Here is a 20,786-nt window from a genome sequence, read left to right on the forward strand (position 1 = left end):
CTGCTGTCAAAGCTCCATGTCTGTGTCAGGCTAACTCGTCCAGCAAAATGTTGTGGGGCTACTTCTGTTTATCTTTGTGTATCAGAGTCTTTGGAGCAGGATATTGAGTAGGCAGTTGAGATAAAGCGGTTGTTTCTAAAGGATAATAATTGAATGACAACTCTCTCACTTTGTAGTGCCTTTTTAAATTTTGACTTAGGTCCTTGTAGACTTTCATATAGATTCCGATTTTTGTGGAGTTATTTGCCCAACCTTTGTGCAGAGTCTGAAGGATATGAATATTGTTTTTAGGGTCATGATGGCAGGATTTTAAACTTAGATATGATACTGATACTGTTTATTTATCACAGCAACAAGTAACAGCACCCAGCATTTTGCTAATTATTTTTTCAATTGCAAAATTGCACAATAACACTGGCAATGTTTAGCAACTTTGCAAATTAATTTTTTTGTTCAATTTAAAGATATTTTCTGTTCAAAAATATGACTGAATATGTGTGGTGCTATATGTGCTTTTCGATATTATCGATCATTAAGAGTATTACAATTTTTGACATCCATTGTTTTTACAAAGCACATTTGAAAATGATTTTGTCAGAGTGTTATATACCATAAGAAATGTGACACATATGTGAGAGAAAGTGTTGATTTGTGTGGAAGGGTTTGGACTTGATGAAATCGTATGAGAATAGGATTGTGTTTCATCAGCATGAGAGTGTGGGCTCCTGATGCAAATTAGCAAAGAATATAGGGTCAGTCTTTACAATTACTTACCTTAATAAATCAGCCATAGCAGCTGCGTTGTCATCTGCTGTTAAGCATAGTGGCATACTAAATGAAATTGGGGGTCACTCTTGGTAGTTTTAGCGATTAGCATAAGCTAATGACTTGGAAGGATGAACAGGAGGTGGAGATAAAGAGGAGGAAGAGAAGGAGGGTAAAAGGGGCAACGCTGTCTGGCTCTCTCGCCCGCCATTAAGGGCCTGCCCCTGGACTTGAAGAGCGGGCCAGTTTCCCATGCACCGGGCAGTACAGGCGAGCCCTCTTTGGTTACACAAAATGTCTGCCCGTACGGCCACAGAGAGAGATATTATTAGTGTTATTTTGCCTGAGATATCTGAGAGTATGGTGCTTTTAGGCGCTCTTGTTTGAGTGGCTGACAGACTCTTGAGTTTCTGCAGCAGATTAAATGAAATTTTAGCAGCTTTTTCTTGGGGCCAGGCCATAAAACCACACAAAGGAAGCAGCTGCCACTAATGTAATCTAGAATGGGGAGCTGCAGTGTAAAGCTGTCCACCACTCTTTTGTTTTTCCCTTCTTCTGCTCTCCACAGCTTTTTATGCCATTCTTGACACCCTTCAACTACACCCCTTCCTTTTCAGATAATATCCTTGTTCTTTCACTGCCCTTAATTCCTCTTTTCATCAGCTTCCCCTCTGTACACGGCAAAGGTGATGAAACCGGACGAGAGCAATAAAGGCAATGTGTTTTAAGAGCAAACATGTCTTTTTATGTCTTTATATATCCATAGAGCTGTGTCAAAGGTACAAGAGAGACTGGTCTGGCTCTCTCCAAAGCTTTCTCTTTGTACTGTCTGTACGTCTGAACCGTATAAGCTCGACATGTATGGAATGAGCACATAGGATCTTTACAGTTTGACCTTGTGCAAACCTACAAAGTTCAATTCTCGGAATGCAACACCAGCAGTCCGCTGGGGTCGATGCCCCCGCGACCTCTGTGTCAGTCAGGGGTTGTCAGCCCCCTCTCAAAATGACAGGGTGGATCTTGAGAACCTGACTTCATGTTGGCAGGGAGTGGAGTTACATTCCTGTCAGGGCTGTCATTGTAGAAGTGACATGAGAGAGAGAGAGAGAGAAAGAAAAAGAAAAAGAGAGGAAGGAGTGAGAGAACAAGAAAACCAGCAGGGGTGCATTACTATATCCATCCATAATAAAAGCTGTTTGTTAATTACGTTTCTTAATCATTTCTAGTTGACATTTGCTTCAGCGCAGCGAAAAATTTGGCGTGTTGGCGACGCTTTGAGACTCCACAATCGGCCTCCGTAAATGAAGTTTTATAGTCTGTTAGAGAAGCAATGGCACAAACATCTGGCCTATAAATCTCAGGTGGTGCTGCACGAGAAACCAGCTCTTACATCCCCTGATCAGTCATTAATCTAGATTTCCGCACTTCCACACTGGCTTATTTATATATGCTTGGTTAAGTGTTGAGCTTTCCAGGAGGGTAGGCATTGCATTGGAAATAACAGTTAGGAGAATTGACCACAGTGCAGTTTTACATAATGTTGCACGGTTCTGATGCTTTATGTGTATACATTGTGGTGAGTGTAAATGTGCATTATGTTTGCATTATGTCCTTTAATCTCTTATGTTTAAGTGTCTTGCCACTGCCTGTTGAGGAATGTCTGAGTTCATGGACCGTGTGCAGAAACGATGGCTTTAAGGTGGACTCAAGTGTGCCGCTCAACAAGTCAGTCAGTCAGTCTGTACATGCATGTGTCCTGTCCTGCAGCTGTCTGAGAATAAATCCTCCTGTCACCAAAGCACACAGGCTGTCTTTACATACAGCCTCATTCGTCAACCCGTTCTCAGGTCTAAAGGCTCATTATACTCTTTCTCAAAGACGTGTTTTACTTTACCTTAAAGGGAGGAATTTATTGTGACTATATTCCTGATTATACGTCGACTGTTACAAATTCACAGAAGAAGTTTGAACCTGTTACTAAGTCTTTATCTTTCTGTCTCTTATTACTTTTGTCTGTCTTGTCATTTTTCTTACCCCTCACCCCTCACTTCCTCATGAAAGAAAACAAGAGATTTTCGTTTGTAGTGCAACACATGCACACTTACACACCAACATCCCACATGTTTACTTAAACCTGATGACCCAATAGAAATAGCTCTTGCCCCCCTCCATTTGCCACCCTCCTTTTCTGCTCCTCTGCTCCGCCCTCCCTCCTTCCCTCCCCAGGGTAGGTCACTATAGCCCCCCTTATAAACACAGTGATCTATAGGAGCCCTAGACCCAGACAGATTTTTGGCATGGCTGTGCAGGTAGCATTCCAGCACGGTTTGAGATCTTAGGGCGCTAGCCTCGTTAAAAGCCTGATTTATGCTCTACAGCTGGGCACAAAGGAACCTACAGGTTGGCTAACTTAATTAATATCACGCTCGCTACTGCTAAGACCTATGCAAGTTGCAGACACACCTCTAGGGAGAATAAGCGGAAGGGTCCACATGCTGTATTTTTAACAGGCCAATGACAGTGTGTGTGTGTGTGTGTGTGTGTGTAGGCACAGGATGTAACCAGAAGACAGCTGTGTTGAACATGATTCCATAGTATTCTTATAAAGGCTTACAGTACCACAGAGGTTAAGGTATCACTAATATAGATGCACCTTTTTGCCCATTTTGGAAGACAGAGAAGTACGACTCTGCGCTAACTTTCACTTGGTCTTATTGTCCACCATGTTCCCCGCCTCTCTCACATTGCTTTAGTGGCTCATCAGACCATATGTCTTCAATTAGTAGTAGGGAATCTGGTACGGCAAGCCTCGGAGATGAAGTATTGTGTAGAGAGCTTGGACAGCTATTGCCAAGCCTATGGCACATCCATCTTTCGGACTGTTATCGATGTTAAACGTTACATGTAGGTATTAACTGGCTGCCTTCACCTTGCTCTAACCCTACAGCCTTTTCTTTGGCATGCACAGTTCAGCCGTGTGTCGTCTGCAAAGAATATCATGCCCTGTAATGTCAATACAACCTTGACTCATTTGATTTGGAGCATTTGTCCGAATCAACATGACATAAAGGTGTGTTCATGGTTTGGGTCAGGCCTCTAGGGCAGTCCGGACAGATTTATTGTCAAGTCGTTGTATTAAGCGGAGGAGCACTTAAGGAAACATTTGTAGGTCACTTTAGATATCTGACCACTTCCTCACTGTGCCATGTCTCTTCCTGCTTCTGTCACAATGTCCTAAAGGGGTTGAATTAGGGATGAACAGGAGGCCATTTTGCAATTTTAATCATTTGGATTTGGAAAGCGTCTGAGTGGGGAAGTGGCCCAGCACTGTTTTCTCCTCAATGAATTAATAATGGAGTGGGGAATGGAGGGTAGACTGCATGGATGGTGGTGGGATGGGGCACTGAGGTCTCATTGTGAGTGGCCGTGTCCTTATTACACGATCAGGGAACTCAATGTCTTAGACCTTACTAGTTAGGACATTGCATTCAGTTTGACAATTTGGGGGAATTATGAATTGACAACTTAATGAAACTTGTGATAGAATCTATTTTTACGTCCAGACTTCAGTTCTGAGGTCAGCACTTGTTCAAGCATATCTTTCTTGACTTCCAGCTTCTATGTTTCCAAGGAAAATTAATTTGCAGACTTAGTCTGACCCTGAGATACCCCTCGATCTAAAGAGTCTGGTTATTGATGCTTCCTTAACCACTCGACCACCGTGTGCAGAGTCACACACAGCAGATGGGACGCATGTTAAACCCTCTGCCTCCACAGCTCCGGGCCACGGGACACTCCAACACACTGGCCCTCTTGTTTTAAAGTGCCATGTCCTACCACAATGCCTCGAGGCTCCTATGCATAACGAGCTGCTATGGTTGGCCCGAGCTCACATGCCCTGGTCCTTTCACCCTGAGGTGATAGGACAGGGTGAAAAATAACTGCATGTTTCAAACAGCCCTTGTTCACTGGTGTCTAAAGGATGGCCCATGCTTAAGAGCTCCTGGGGGCTTCAGCGAGCATCTTCAAGAACAAACAACTTGAGGTTGACCTTATAGCGGTAACTTTATTTTTCCAAGCAGTGCCCTTATTCCAGTTGAACACCAAGGCAAGGGAAGGTGGTCTTTTATAGATGAACAAAGTGTATCTGGAAACCCAAAGTCGCCTTTGGTGCCACAATACAGAGATCAAGATAACACATTTTTCTGTTTTGCCCCCTTTAGTGTGTCTTTTGCCTGTTTTTGTGTCACACTAAAAGTAATATTTACAGTGACAGGACTTCTTAGGCAAGGGTTTGAAATGAATCTAAGACTCTGGACACATGGATGAACTTCTGGAGAGCTGCTCGAGTCTAAACACTGAAGATTGGAGGTGTACGCATGGCCGTTTTTGAGACAAAGTTAATGCCCCTTTGTGGTGCAGAAAAAAAAGATTTAAAGAAAGTATTTGTGAGTGTGTTACAGGCCAAGAGTAGAGAATCCAAGAGGTGTGTGCTATTTTAAAAGAAAGACCTACTTTAACCTCTCAGTGCTTTCATCAGAGCGTGTTAAAGAAATAGCGTGATGGAAGGAGGAGGAACAAAGGAGTATGCAGGCTGCATGAGGGACCGAAAGCATGAGGAACAGGGAATGACCCTATCCTCAAGACAGGCTGGAGTGTTTGCTACCGGCAGACTCAGTGTGTGTGTGTGTGTGTGTGTGTGTGTGTGTGTGTGTGAGTGTGTGTATGTGTGTGTGTGTGTGAGTGTGTGTATGTGTGTGTGTGTGTGTGTGTGTGTGTGTGTGTGTGTGTGTGGGTGAGACAGTTTGTGTGTCTGTCCTGCCTGACTGCCATTGGCTGAGAGATTCCCTGACTGCAGGTTTGTGTGTGTACATCAGGTGAACTTCCCCACTTGAACCTTTCTTCACTTCCTCCCTTTCTCTCTCTCTTTCTCGCTCTCTTTCTCGCCCTTTTCTTCAATATATCTCAATCTTTGTCCTCCTCTCTCTTTCAACGCAGTCATTCATTCAATATAGTTTGCACACCAAGTGCCATCTTACTTCTAAAATGTAGTTTTCCTCTACTCTTATCTTACGCTACTTTTGACACGTGTGTGTCTCTGTGTGTGTTTGTGTGCGTGTGTGTGTGTGTGTGTGTGTGCGTGTGTGTGTTTGTGTGCCAGTGTGTGTATGTGTGTGTGTGTGTGTGTGTGTGTGTGTGTGTGTGTGTGTGTGTGTGGCACTGTAGTATTAATGCATGACTAATTTATGGCTGGTATCCTTGCTTCCTACCAGTGCATGTATTTTTTTATGACCTCCAGCCTATATACTCTTCACTTGATAAATTAGGAATAAAAAAACACAAGTTCACACTTAACAACAAAAAACAGTTCTAGTTTTGTGTTGGTCTTTGATACAGATCATAAAAAACAAAACCAAAGCAAAGATATATCATTGTTTATGAAACTTAAACATCATTGATATAATCAGTATTTGTATGTATGTTACACAGACAGTCCCGGAGTCTGTTTTGAGTCATCACTATGTGGTTTTGTAATAGTTATACTCAGACTTGGACTGGAGCTCAAGCAATTACTGCATGGGACTCAGAAAATGGAAAGGAGGACTCAGACTTATTCATTGAAAAATACTGTTTTAATGTTTTTCCTATATTTTTTTGTATAAGACCGTCTTGTTCATAAAGAAGCAACACGAATTGTGCATAATGCTTTCAAAAAAAATTCAGCAAATGCAAACAAACACAATTAGAGAATTAGAACTTGAACTCAGGCAATGGGGACTCGACTTGGATTCTGCCCGAATCCTTCATTTGCTGACTCTGACTCGAAGTTAGAGAACTTGACTACTACATTGCTTTGTGAAATATAAAACTTTCCTGTTGCCTTTATTGGCTTTTATTTAAAACGCACGGTCTAAATGACTATTGCAGTTTGTTTTCACAAGAAGGATAGTTTAGTTTTTTGTAATACCTTAACATCAGTTTACATTCTACTGTAAAGCTTTTCAACATAGGATATAGATTTGATTATAACATTTTCGCTGGAAATCTTGTTAGTCCTTCTTTATGCTGTGGTTGTAATTTCCTGTCCAGCTCCCTGCATGTCTGTGAAGACTGAAGAGGGAGAAAGCTGGGAGGTCAGATACAGGGCCCTGTATGCTCCGGTGAAGCTGTATCGCGTCCTGGCAAATGGTATGCAGGCTCATAACGCGCTCCACTCGTCCAATAGCCAGAGACGAAACAGTTTTGACAGTGTCGAATGCCCTGCCCCGGGGGCCTTATCATCCTCTGCTGCTTGCCTGCCTCCCTCCCCTGTTTCTCTTCTCCTGATGCTATCTATCTGGAGATTTATGCAGAAATGTGCAGCTAGTCGACCTCCCTGGTCCCCCTCCATCCTTTCTGCAGGGACGCCCGCCTGTCACAGGCTGAGCTATGCAGAGATAGTGAAGCTCGGGCTGCTGGCCTCATGTCTTGCGGTGGCTTTCTTGTCCATGCACTTCAAACAGGGATGATTCTTGTTCAGAGAGAGACAGCAGGCAATCTCATCTGAATGATGCGGCCTGTCTTTAAAAAGTAAAGAGAGCAAGAATGTCTGTGCTTTTGTGTTTTAGTGAATTCTGTTTTACCCTGTTATATTCTTCTTCAACCTATTTTCCTCTCTTCTCCTTCCCTTAAGCTGCAGATTATTGAGACGTATCTTTTCTTTGACAGAACTCTTTTCACATTTCCCCTCTGAAGTGCTCAGAGACTCCTCACCCATCTGGGATATTGCCCGAGTCCAAAAATACTCCCGCTTGATTAAGTCTTCTTATGTACCTGGATATGTGTGCTTAAACTGACACTTGGCATCTTTGATTCCGCTCCTTTTTTAGAACCTACAACACCGAGCGTCGGCTTTTGTTGACGGCGGTTTGATCCTGTGAAGCAGATCTCAACTCAATAAATAATCTCTGCGGATGCTTACATAAGCTATGGTCCATTTAATTAGACTTGTTAAGCTTAGAAGCCCAGAGGTCTTTTCACTGTACCATTAGAGCTGGGATGAGAAACAACAGCATGCGGCCTCCCACCGCCGCTGGTAAGCAGAGAGCAAATAATGATCTGCATCAGACACACGGCTGGCCCGGGCTATTATAAGGTCTGCTGGACCAAGCCGCACCCAAGCACGAAGCTGTCCAGCTGGGCTTAGATGGGGTGGGTGAATAGATGGAAAGATGGAGGGATAGAGAGACGGACGGACTGATGGACGGGTGGGTGGACGGTCAGTTCAATCACAGTTCAACCGAGAAAAGATCAAAGGGAGTAAGGTTACACAGGGAAGCAGACAGTGTAGAGCGATGCTAATTTTGAAATGATTGTAGCAAGCTTATTACAGTCTATTGTCCACACACACACAAACACACACACACACACACACACACACACACACATAACACACACACGCTTGAATGCATTCAGACATGGACACACTCATGGTGTAACTCGCTTACAATAAGCACACATGACAAATAAGAAACACCCATGCCTGCAGAAGCACATGCATATAAAAAAACACAGACTTCCCCACACACACCAACACACATTTGTCTATTGTGTTTGGTGCAAGCATTCACTGGGCCCTGTGTGGGTGCCATCTGTCCATAATGGTGTCTCAGTTGCTCAGACGCTTCAGTTCCACTGTTGCTCTTATCAACTTTCAGGAGCAGGAGACGGGGAGAGGAAAGCTAAGAAGTGTGAAAGTCTGACTGGAGACAAAGCCACAGCCAGCAGATTACTTTATACTGGGCACAGACCCCTAAAAGACCACCATGCATCTCTATCTGAAGATCTGCCTCCCCTCTTTGCTTGTTCATGCCAGCTCAGCCTTATTGTCCCAGTCTACTTCTCTCTGCCCCTGTCTTTTGCTCTCTTAGCTCTCCTTCTCTCCTTTTTCTACCTCTTACTTTTATTTCTCACTGTGTGTAATGTGTGCCTTAGTGGTCAACTTTCTCCCACTTGTGTAATGTGTGACTCTGACACCAGCCAGCATTGCAGGCCCACATCAGACTTGTAAAAAAAAAAAAAAGGGCCGGGATTTAGGCCTGTTCTTTTCTCTGGCTGGCATTCTGTTCAGTAAACCGTATTTCCTGCATCCGGCTTTGTCTCAGGAACAAGTGTTGGTCAAACAAGCCTTTTGTGTGTGGCCAGTGGCTCAGCGCACCACAACCAGTCTGGCCCGGGACAAAGAAGTGAGTGTATGAGCCCAGTTGTGGCTGTCACAAAAAAAACACAGACAAACAGAGGGATAGAGGAGGAAGGTCAAGACCATGCAGGCAGCTGCTCTATCAGGTATATATTTTTTGAACTTCTAGAAATGAGCGTAAAGACTGATAAAACAGTTGTTGAAACTTTTTCACACATGCACTCCTGAAAATGTCAAGAACATTTCAGGTCAGCCTACTCCTGTAATCTTCCTGAGTTTCCTGAACACATACGTATCTACCTCACAGTTTGAATTTTTCCCTGTCAGAAGGGGGGACGTGGGGATACACAGAATGAGGAAAGTTTTTCAATGCTATGTGTAACTGGATACATCAATGAATGAGCGGTAAAGAACATATTAGCAAGCAGGAAATAGTATGAAGCAGCTTCACTACATACACGATCAGACCGGTCGCTCGGATAAACATCATTACACCTGCTCGCTTGCTAACTGTGAAGTTTCCTGGACCTGACATCATGTGGAAATTTCTAAAAGGGGGCTGGCAGGAAAAATTCCGGGTAAAGTCAGAGCGAAAAATTGTATGTTTGCTTTCACACTCGCAGCTCATACTGAATATTTTGGTACATTTTCAGAGTTTTTGGTAATACTTTTTAGGTTTAAAGTGAAAGAAACCTAAAAAGCCTCTTGCCAATGATACTAGCTATTTTCTTGTATTTATTTTCCAACTCGGCCCTTAAAGTCAAGTGAAAGTCATGCACAACACAGTGCATTTAGAAAATGCAGAAGAAGAGCTCTAATGTGTGCCTTAGAGCCTTCCTCCACCCGTCCTCTCCTGATTCACCCTTCACCTCTGTCCAATCCCTGACTGTGAATACCCTAATGACATAAACAGAGTAGTAATCACATTAACGCCAGTTACGGCTGAGGCACTCTTAAGAGGCACTGTATTGACAAGCCTCTGTCTTCCCAAAGCACTCACTCCAACACCTATAAACACTTATGAATATTGGCAAAGACCTGCTATTAGCATAATCACTTTTCAGGTGTGTGAGTGCTCCTGAGCCCAGGCGACTGATAACTTTGGAAAATGGGGGTGACATGTTGTGTCCCTCTGTGTCTCCCCTCTCGATGCCTTCCTCCGTCTCCTTTTGGAGGCTCTGTGTGCTAATCCTGTTAGCTTGTTCCTCCATTAGCTAAATGACCAATATCAGAGAGAGCTGCATGGTCACACAGCGACGGCCTGAGCCCACGACGAGGCTCGGTCAAGGACAAAACAAAAACATGAAGGCCAAGCCAAGTCTGCCAACTCTTGGATTGAGGTCTAGAAAGTTTGAGAAAGTTAGTTGGGTTTAATGGGGAGATACAGAGAGGAAGATAGTCGATGTCCTTTTTTTATGTTTTCCCTCATTCGCCTTTCACACAGCAGCTACTTTTCTCTGTAACACACAACCCATTAGCTACCAATGGATGAAAGCAACTTTAAACATTCAGTCACTTTCTAGCTGATGTTACCAAAGAAGTGGTTGAAGGCTAACATGGCCAATTTATAGAGTTTACACAGTATGATGGGAAGAAGTTGTTCCAAATGTTAGCTAGACAGCAGTTGAATACTCCTGTGTTGTTTAGTGGATGACAATGGATTATCAAATATGTTGTCTACCTTTTAATATGGTAAGATTTGTCAGATTTATAAAACTCACAGCCTTGGACACAGTAATACTACTACAGCATTTAATTCCATTCCCTGACCGTGATGTCAGAGGAAAAATGGCAGATGTGTGAATATGGTGAATGAACCTGCCAACAACGGGTCAAGGTCATGATCGTCTTGGCATCTGTTGTTTTGTTTGTTTGTGTTTGTCGCTGTGTTTTGGGTTATGCGGTAGCCCGAAGGGTTGAAGAGGGCAATATGGCGTCCGTGTGAGTGTGTGCGGTGATTGAGAGACACTGAGTGCGTGTGAGACTGGCTTTTGGGGGGGGGGGGGGGGTTGGGTCACAAAACAATAGAGCAATCTGCATGAGCAAAGAGTACATGATGCCTCGGCCTCGTAGACTGCGTGTGTGTTTTGCTTTGTCTGGTCAGCCCTGATGTCTGGGACGGTGCTGTGAATGTGGTGTCAGCAGCTGCAGGCCGCCATATCTGCTGTTTAAGGCGCCATCATTTCCTCACTGCCCTTGCATCAGTTTGGCCTTGTGCTTTCTGCATGATCCCGGGATCATATTCTCTGCCTGATAGCAGGGTCCGTAAGACACTATAATAGCCTCCTCCTGCTTAGTGTTGCAATGTGCTGAAACTGCTTTGAAGGAGTTGTTAGCCCCCCTTTCTCTTCTCTTCCTCTATGCTTAGCCTCTTTAGTTCTTTATATTTTTCTTTTTTTTCTCCATGATTATCGTTCTTCTTCTTTTCTGCCCCTGATCCCCCTGCCCTCTCTAACTTCTCCTATACTGTTTCGCTTTCTCTCTCCCAAAGTCCCCTCTTTCAGCCCGTGCTATGAAATGGCAGCTAAGGGGTTGTCAGTGTGGTTTCTCCTCTCTGCTGATCCTATTTCAAAGGGACCTGGAGATCCAGCATTAGCTGTGCAGCTCTCCTGCTCTGCAGCCCTAACTCTCCACAGACTTAGAGTTAATGGAAGGAGAGAAACAGACGCAGAGAGGGAGCTCTCCTTTATTCCATTAGAGGACATACTCGTTTATAAGATCATCTGTCCTCCCTTACACAGTTCTCAGCTCTTCTTACTAGCAGAACAAAACAAAAAACCTTCAAGGCCGTCAAACGCCTTGTCAGAATGTCTTCACCGTCCTTCCATTCCTTTGAAGACGTGACTTCTTTTTTTGAGTGCAGCTATTAAGGACAATAATGGGCTTTTGATATCTGCTCTGTTGTTGTTGCGAGTGTGTGTTGGTCTGGCTTGTTGGTGCCCATCAATGTGACCGCTGCCTGCATATGAATAACAATTATTATCAGAGTTTGCGGCACATGGTTTCTCAATAGATAGATTTGTGATTGCATAGCACAAGACATGCTGTTTTTGATACAAAAGGAAATGAACTGACTACCAGTGCAGTGTAGTGGCTCATGCAGCCTTCAGAAATGTGGTGGGTTGTCAGTAGGTTTGTCCTCTACATGCCACACTTCTCTCCCCACTTTGCTCCCTTCATTTTCTTCTGCGTCCTACTACCTTCAATTCCATGATCCTTTCATGCTTTCTTTCTTCTGACGGACGTGACATTCTAACTCCCCCCACCCTCCTCCTCCGTCTCTTGTCCCTTACAATAACAGCAAAATTAATCCATTATCCTCCTCATGCATGTACAGTCTTTGCTCACACATTGGAACGGAGATGAGGAAGTGTGTATGGGCTGTGAATCAAAGCAAAGTGAACAGAAGAGGCCAGGTTATTGCAACTGTTTTACGAGTGATTTGGGGCTTTCTATTTAAAGCCATAAAAACACACATATAATCAGGAAGCATACATACAGCTTAAGCCAATGTAATGGGCAGATTTTATTTGTGCTTGCGAGAGAGGGAGCAAAAAGCGTCTATGGGCAAATGGCTTTTTTATGATGGAAAAATTCCATAGTGGGTCAAAGCCCCTCGCAGGTGGCAGCAATTAACTGTAATTCTTGCAGATTGTAATGATCCATAATTTACCAGTATACCCCCCCCCCCCCTCCCCCCCCCCATAACTCTTTTCAGTCAAGAGAAAAAGGTTTGCATGGAGGTTTGATTGGGTGCACATTTTATGCCGTGTTCAGGTCTTTAAGTGAGATTGTTCGGAGGGGGCGACTCGTGGCTGTGGACACAGTAAGTAGAACCACAGACCATCAGTCAGTTCCATCTATTGCTCATCCACGACATCACTCTTTTCTCACAGCAGCCATCTTCTCTTTCTGCGCCCTCTTCAACCCTTTGTCTTTCAGATACAGCAGGCTTAAAACATGCAACACTGTCCAGCCGACATTTTAGGGATCGCTTATTGATGCAAACACACACACACACACACACACACACACACACACACACACATACATATGGACTAACTTCCTCCCTCCCTTTGCCTTGTTCTCCCTCTTTAACACAGTATGGCCATGGTTATGGGTTCAGTGTTTGCAAATGACTTCAGAAAAAAAATACCCTCCAGTGAAGAAAGGATAAGAAAGCTAAAAGATGAAAGGGGGAGCACATTTGCAAGTGGCGGATGCTTCTTGTTTTGCATATCTCTCACTTCTGCTTTCCCCTTCTTCTCCTTTTCTTTTCACCTGAGAGGATTTAAATAAATCCATAAAGCATGAAATATCAGAAATAGAAAAGTAATGCATGAAATGCATTTTCATAGGAGCCTCCCCACCCACACACAAACACAGCGACACATTTTCCCCCTTTTCGTCTTTTAGCTGCGAATGTGTTTTTTGTGATAAACGCTGCTACAATTTATTAACATGTGACCTCTTGTTTGTATTCAGCATTAATATGCAGCATCAGATACATGTCCCACTGTAGCCTATCTAATTCTGTAAACACAGCATTGGAAGGAGGATGAATGTGTTTAACGAGATTAGGCGTGCATTGTCAGGCAAATCTCTGGTCAGTGTGCGAGTGCTATTGAAAGTCAATTATTGTTGCAAATATTTCGATGCCTTCTCAGCTGTGTAAATTGTGTATTTGCTGCCTGAGTAATCTCTCATTATTGTTTTATTTATTCCTTTGTCAAGTGTCATCCCAAGGGAACTGATTTAAATTGATTTTGTTCAAAACGTATTGTAAAACGCATTTTTGAATTTGGAAATGTAACACATCTACACATATTCTTACACAACAGTATCAAAAAAAAAATGTGCAGCTTATTTCACCAAGCAGGTCTAATTGCAATGTATAATTTTAATATATTTTAAAAATCATTGCAGACAGAGATAACGGCTGGTTAAATTTGGACTATGTAAAAAAATGCAAGACAAAACAAATCAATGGTGAGCACAAAGTATTACAATCAGTAATGGGTATTCACCTTATCATGACACATTCTTTTATTTATTTTTTCATCACATTGAATACTTTTAAAATATATTCAAAACCTCTGTCAAACAACTGAGGTGTCTTTTTTTTTCATTCAATAATTGTTTAATTCTGGGGTTCTAATAAGTGGTTTAAAAAGTTGTTAAAACATTTACACAGGTTATAATGACGTTTGCCTCTCTGTGTGTCCTTTTTCCAGATAAAGTTGAGCCCAACAGCTTCACCTGCACCACCTGTAAGCAGCCTTTCACCAGTGCCTGGTTCCTTCTCCAGCATGCCCAGAACACCCATGGTTTCCGCATCTACCTGGAGAGTGAACCTGGCAGCCCCCTCACCCCCCGCGTGGCTGCGGCTCCTGGGATGGGGGGTGACTGTGCCTCCTCCCAGCCTCCCCTCCATGCTGTCCACTTGGCTGAAGGCAGTCCTTACAGCCTCCTGAGGATGCCTGGCTCTGGCTCTGGTCGGGATACGGCATCCACGCCTCGTGAGGGCCGCTACCCCCGTACCCCACCGCTGTTCAGCCCGCCACCGCGCCACCACCTCAGCCCTGATGACCTGGCCCTGGCAACTCACCATCCCAGCGCCTTTGACAGGGTTATGAGGCTTAACTCGGTGCCACTAGAAGCCCCTCCCATGGACTTCTCAAGGCGTCTACGTGAGCTGGCTGGAAATGCAACTGGGGCTTCCCCGCCTCTCTCTCCAAACAGGCCCAGCCCTATGCAACGGCTGCTGCAGCCATTTCAACCAGGTTCTAAGCCTCCATTCTCAGCTACACCTCCCCTGTCCAGCTCTCAGTCACCCTCTGGTGCACGATCCACCCCAAATCCTGTATCCAACGCGGCCCAACCTGGAACTCCTCTCAAGGCAAAGTCTTGTGAGTTCTGTGGGAAGACCTTCAAGTTCCAGAGCAACCTAATAGTTCACCGGCGTAGCCACACGGGGGAAAAGCCATTCAAGTGTCACCTCTGCAACCATGCCTGCACCCAGGCCAGCAAATTAAAACGACACATGAAGACACACTGTCAGAGTAAGTCATCCTCGCTAAACGCTAAGTCTGATGATGGCCTCTCGACTGCAAGCTCCCCGGAACCCGGCACAAGCGATCTCATGGGCAGCGCCACGGATGCCCTCAAGTCAGTGGTCGCCAAGTTTAAAAGTGAAAACAATGGACTTATAACTGAAAATGGAGAAGAGGACGAGGAAGAAGAGGAAGAGGAGGAAGAGGAGGAAGAGGAGGAGGAGGAAGAAGAAGAAGAGGAAGAGGAGGAGGAGGGGGAGGAGGAAGAAATGGAGAGCAAGCCTGGAGTGAAAGAAGGAAATGGGAGGAATGACTATCATTTTAGTCTGCGGTTAGAAGGCGCCCACCACCACCAGAACAGTGATGCCCTGCGCCCGCGCCGCCGAAGCTTGTCCCGGGATCGGGGTGATGAAGACTCTGCCTTGGAGTCTGACCGAGCAGATGATGGAACAGTTACCACTGTCAATGGCACGGGACCCTTATCTTCTGACAGTTTGTCCAGAAAGTTGCTGGGTGGACGTGTTAGCCCCGGCTCTCTCAGTCCGCTATCAAAGCGCATCAAGGTGGAGAAGGACCTTGACCCCCCCACACCCACCATCCCCAACACGGAGAACGTGTACTCCCAGTGGCTCGCTGGCTATGCTGCCTCACGACAACTCAAGGACCCTTTCATCAGCTTCACAGGTGGGGACTCTAGACAATCGCCCTTTGCCTCCTCATCTGAGCACTCTTCAGAAAACGGCAGCTTACGCTACTCCACGCCGCCTGGCGAGCTGGACGGAGAACGGGCCGCCTCAGGACGCAGTGGCACCGGAAGTGGGGCCAGCACTCCACACGGCGGCAGCGGGAATGGCAGGCCGAGCTCCAAGGACGGTCGGCGCAGTGACACTTGTGAGTATTGTGGCAAGGTGTTCAAGAACTGCAGCAACTTGACAGTGCACAGACGCAGTCACACTGGGGAGCGGCCCTACAAGTGTGAGCTGTGCAGCTACGCGTGTGCCCAGAGCTCAAAGCTCACCCGCCACATGAAAACCCACGGACAGATGGGCAAGGACGTGTACAAATGTGAAATCTGCCACATGCCTTTCAGTGTATACAGCACTCTGGAGAAACACATGAAGAAGTGGCACAGTGACCGCCCTCTGTCTGCTGACATTAAGACTGAGTAGACAAAGAGCGGCATACTGGCAGCTCTATCTCAGTTCCCCCGGCTAAAAAAGTGACCCTGACTAACTAGCCACTAAGTGAGGGGAAAGGACAACAGGGTTAGAGACACGCACGCGGTACAGCCCTGTTATCATCCCTGACTGGAAAAAGCTGAATGCATGATCCATCATTGGGGCAATACACTTGCATCAAACGCAGAACTTTTTGAGCCTTTCTATTGTGCAATAATTTACACGTTTTGTATTTTTTGTAACTGGACAGCATGCTCAGTGTGTTTTGGCTACTTAGAGAGAAAGTTGTCCTTTGCTGGTGGGTTTGGTTGTACATGTGTCACTATTGGTATTTTGATTTCTTCGACGTGAAAAAAGTTAGTCATGAGATCCCATGCTGCAAACAGTTCAAACTGTTTTACATATCATGTACAGTTTTGTGTTCAAACATATTGGACAGTGTCATATTATCAAAACATCAAGACAAGCAGGGTCACACTTCAAACTGATCTTTGTGAAAGATTTTCCATGCAAGATTGAGATGAGAGATATTATATATATGTTTATGAAAATTGGCTGCCTATGAAATGCTAGGCTCTAGCGCCATTAGATATTCCTTTGACAAACAGCAATGAAATTAACAATATGGTGTGAAATGACAACAAGAGTGCCTTGGATATTTTACCTGCATTAGTTCATCCTCCTTTTTGCTATAAGCATGGAGTTTCAGCTACACAAGATTACAGGACATTTTTGTGCACATGTGGAACAAGCAGGTCCTTGCATCAAGCACCTGTACAACCCTGTCATTTTGTGACTCAGCAGAGCATAAGGAACCAGCTGAAACATAAACAGAAAAAAAGACTATGTGTATCTCTGGTAAATCATTTATCTGCCTGACTCGTGTATATTGTTATTCTCCAGATTATGATTCTGTTTACTGGCATGTTACATGCTAAAAAGGAGTAGAAGTTTGGTGTGTAGACTTTTGGTTTAGGTGTTTTTGTTTCCCGGTACACATGTACCTTACTGAGAGCGTTAGTCTGACAAGTTGTTTTAACCAACGTGAAGCTCTTAATTTTCCAGAGTGTTTATTTTCTTTGAAAATTAAAAGTTTGCAGGTTTCTTTGTAAGTAGCACAGAATTATGTTTTCTTCAGTGTCAGAAAGCGGGCAGTGTAGCCAGCAGCCATTTGATGACCACAGAGTGGGTTATAAATTGTTCTAAGCCAGACAGATTTCGGGTGGTGGTGGGGTTTGGGTGGGTGTCGGCGGGTGAGGTTCAGGGTAGTGGGTGGGGTGTGGGTTAACCAGTCGTCTCTACAATTCAAATGTTTATGTCCTTATAGCGCTTATTCTCTTAACTGCATAGATCTTAGTAACCCTTAAGTAATCTGAATCCCTTTTGATGAAATGACATTGGAGACGATCTTAAATGGAGGTCAGAATCCAAAGTCAAGATTCATAATTGAGTCATTTTTGCAACACATTACCCCTTCCACACAAGCTTTTAGGATTTACATTTCACCACGTTTTCTTTTCAGTTAACTCACCCTAGAATTCATTGTGGTAGTTTATTTCTTATCTCCACCCCCCCTCATTGTCGATATAGCACTTGTCACTCTGCCTTGGATTCTGTATCTGTCTCTCTAATCGGAGGTACAGTCGGTTGAGTATAAAATGAGGACCGGATTCAGAACCGGGACTACCTATACGTGCACTGTTCAATTTTCCCAGTTTACAGTTGGACACTCAAGGGAAAACTTGCTCTTATGCTGACAGATTAGTGTGGTGTCAATGCTTTGCATTAAAAAGAAAATAAAAAAGGAAAAAAAAAAAAGAGTTCAACTAGAAACTGTTGCCAGCCATGTCTCCTCATGAGAGCTCAACATCAGTTTGGCTCTTTGGGGTATCAGAGCAGGAACCGCCATAGAAATATCCTGCCTCATGAATATACTACTCACTACAGAAATATAAGAATTCTACAAATTTGATTTAAAAAGTTAAGAAAATTGTGTTGAGTTTCTAAAGTAACACTTCAATATCTTTAGGGGAGAACATTATTTAAATTGTGTTTTCATTTTTGATGGTTTGTTATTGTTTCTCTGTCCTTCTTGGTCACATCTGGGACTTGATCACTATGTAATGAATTGTAATGAACATGTCTCTCGTCTTTTTTGCCTTTACTATACACAAGTCTTCAGGTTGAACAAAAAGTTTGCATTTGGGAGAGATTTATGATATATAAATATATAGAGAGAACTTAAAACACATAGGAAAATGCACACTCATGTAAGTTCCTATGTTCAAAACACATTTATGGTCTACTTTTTTCCTGTATTTAGAATGGTATTTGAAATTAATGTTCACTTAGTGTAGGCACTTATAGTATTTATGTTGGAGCCTGTATTTTTAACTGTTTTGCCTGTACTCTTTAAAGGTTTCAATGTACCCTTTTTTTCTGTAGTGAAAAAAAATCCCAACAAGCTGCCACCGTATATTTTCTTAATTTGGCAGGATAATATAGTGTGAATAATTTGTATGCTTGAAAATAAGTATGTTTTTTGAAAAAGAAAAATGTTGTGGTGTCCTAAGGGTGAGAGGTCATGTGATGACCTTTTCAGGCAGTCCCGCTGGAGTGGCCACAATGAGGTAATAACTGGTGGTTGTACATATCTTTTTAGTTTGTTTTATATATTTTTCTCTCCTGCCATTTTATATGCAGTAATTCAAGCTATTGTTGGGTTTTTCTTGGTAGCCAACTTTTTACTGTCCTTGAACATGTACCACCTGATAACATTCCAGCTGTTTTTGAAAGAGACCTTTTGTCATATGCAATCAATCCAACATCAATCTGAAAAGTATACCTTTTGCTACAGTTTTTCCGTATTTTTTTTGTTACTTCAAATTCTTATTTGTTTTTCATTGCCAAAAGAACCATGGTGCTTTATAATTTAAATATGGTACATTTCATATGCAAGGCATATTCTAAATATAATGGAAATCACAGAAAGAAAAAAAGTTTGGTACATGTTGTCAACGCTGATGGTTTTGAGGTACATTTGAATTTTCAGCCTGATTTCATCCTGTGTTCTGTATTTACTCTCAAGCTATTTGTTCTGAACTGAACTTGAAGTTGACCTCCGGCATTGGTCAACATTATTTATTATGACTATACACTCACACACACACACACACACACACACACACACATACACACACACACACACACACACACACACACACACACACACACACACACACACACACACACACACACACACACACACGCTCTGTTCAGAACAGAGTCACTGCTAACAAATCAGTCCATTTTTCTCCCTCCTGATGAATCGTGATGGCTTATTTTCTCTGTTTGATGACCAAAGGTCATTGACCAACATTCATGAGTTTGTGCTTGACTTTCAGATTTGACTATTGTTATTTTTCAGTTATGGAGATGCCACTCTATTTTCAGCTGTTGTCTGCATTATTCTCTTCACTCAGCCATTTTGTCTTGAAAAAAATAAAAAAGTATTACATACATATCTGAATTTGTTTTTTTATTGGACTCGTTTGACTCTCTGCTTCTCCCTTTATCCTGCTTGCTTGGCCCCAGTGGTTACAGCGAATGACTGTTCACCAGTGTATCTGGTTCAGCTCGAAGTTATTCCTGGACACATTTGCAGAGTGGTTGCTTATGGTGGGTTATTTTGGGGTTTCTGTATATCATACAACAAGGAGCACAGTCCAGACCTCTTTTTGAAGATGTTTCCTGAGATAACTTTTATGATACGGAGTTATACTAATGAAACTGATGATCCAATACAAACGTATCCTCACTACGTTGAAGTTAAGTCATTTCTTTTCCTAGCACGTTTTCCGCCCTGGCTTAGCTTGAGTCATCCGTCACAGGGGTGGAGGTTTACCACCATATCTCTGGTCTGTGGCCTTGTCAGAGAAGCGTCTGTGTTATATCTCCACCAACCATCCCATTTCCCCCCAGCCCCCATTTCTGTTTTTTTTTCGTACACCCACCACCCTCACAACCTTTGTTCCATCTTTGTGCTCCATGTCTTTTTTTTTCTCCTTCATGTGTTTTCTCTCATTTCTTTCTTCACGCTGTATCTATGTTTTGAATATCATTCTATATCCCAGTGTCTCCCTTTTCTTCCGACCTCTCCCTTCCCTGTTTCCTTCTCTCTCCGCTGAAGCACTGGAGGGCAACATGACAGACTAATCGCTCTCCTTGTCCGAGCCCGGCGCTGTTTGCCTAGCAGGGCCAGATTAAAGTTCACAGATAGAGAGAGGTTCCTGCTTAGGCCAGGTGTTGACAGTTAAGATAAAGCAGAGTCGCAAGGAAGTGGGGGTTGTTGGATCGGTGTTGGGAGCCAGGAATTGCGAGACTGTGTGTGTTCCATGCTCATACACACACTTATAATGTTCAGTAGGGTGGTCACCTCCCCCTCCTTATCCCCCCCCGCCCTTCCTTGTCTCCAATCTCTCAAGTTCAATGTCAAGAGAGCAACAATGCTCTGGCCCACAAATCCCGCCACCAAACACCCCGTGCATAGCAGACATACTTTTCCCAGAGCAGAGTCTGGGCCCTTGCCTACCATCCCTGACCCCCCTCCTC

General features: G+C 43.7%; 1 protein-coding gene across 1 annotated transcript in view; it reads left to right on the forward strand.

The window, feature by feature from the left end:
- The window catches only part of LOC109990648 (B-cell lymphoma/leukemia 11A), a 37,856-nt gene extending 18,160 nt beyond the window's left edge, over positions 1-19,696 (forward strand). The window contains exon 3 of the mRNA XM_020642827.3: positions 14,179-19,696. Within this exon, the coding sequence (XP_020498483.1) occupies positions 14,179-16,166 (1,988 nt within the window). The 3' untranslated portion in view covers positions 16,167-19,696. The remainder of the gene's footprint in view (positions 1-14,178) is intronic.
- The last annotated feature ends 1,090 nt before the right edge of the window (positions 19,697-20,786 follow it).

Source organism: Labrus bergylta, chromosome 1, assembly GCF_963930695.1.
Source record: "Labrus bergylta chromosome 1, fLabBer1.1, whole genome shotgun sequence".
NCBI classification, from domain to species: Eukaryota; Metazoa; Chordata; class Actinopteri; order Labriformes; family Labridae; genus Labrus; species Labrus bergylta.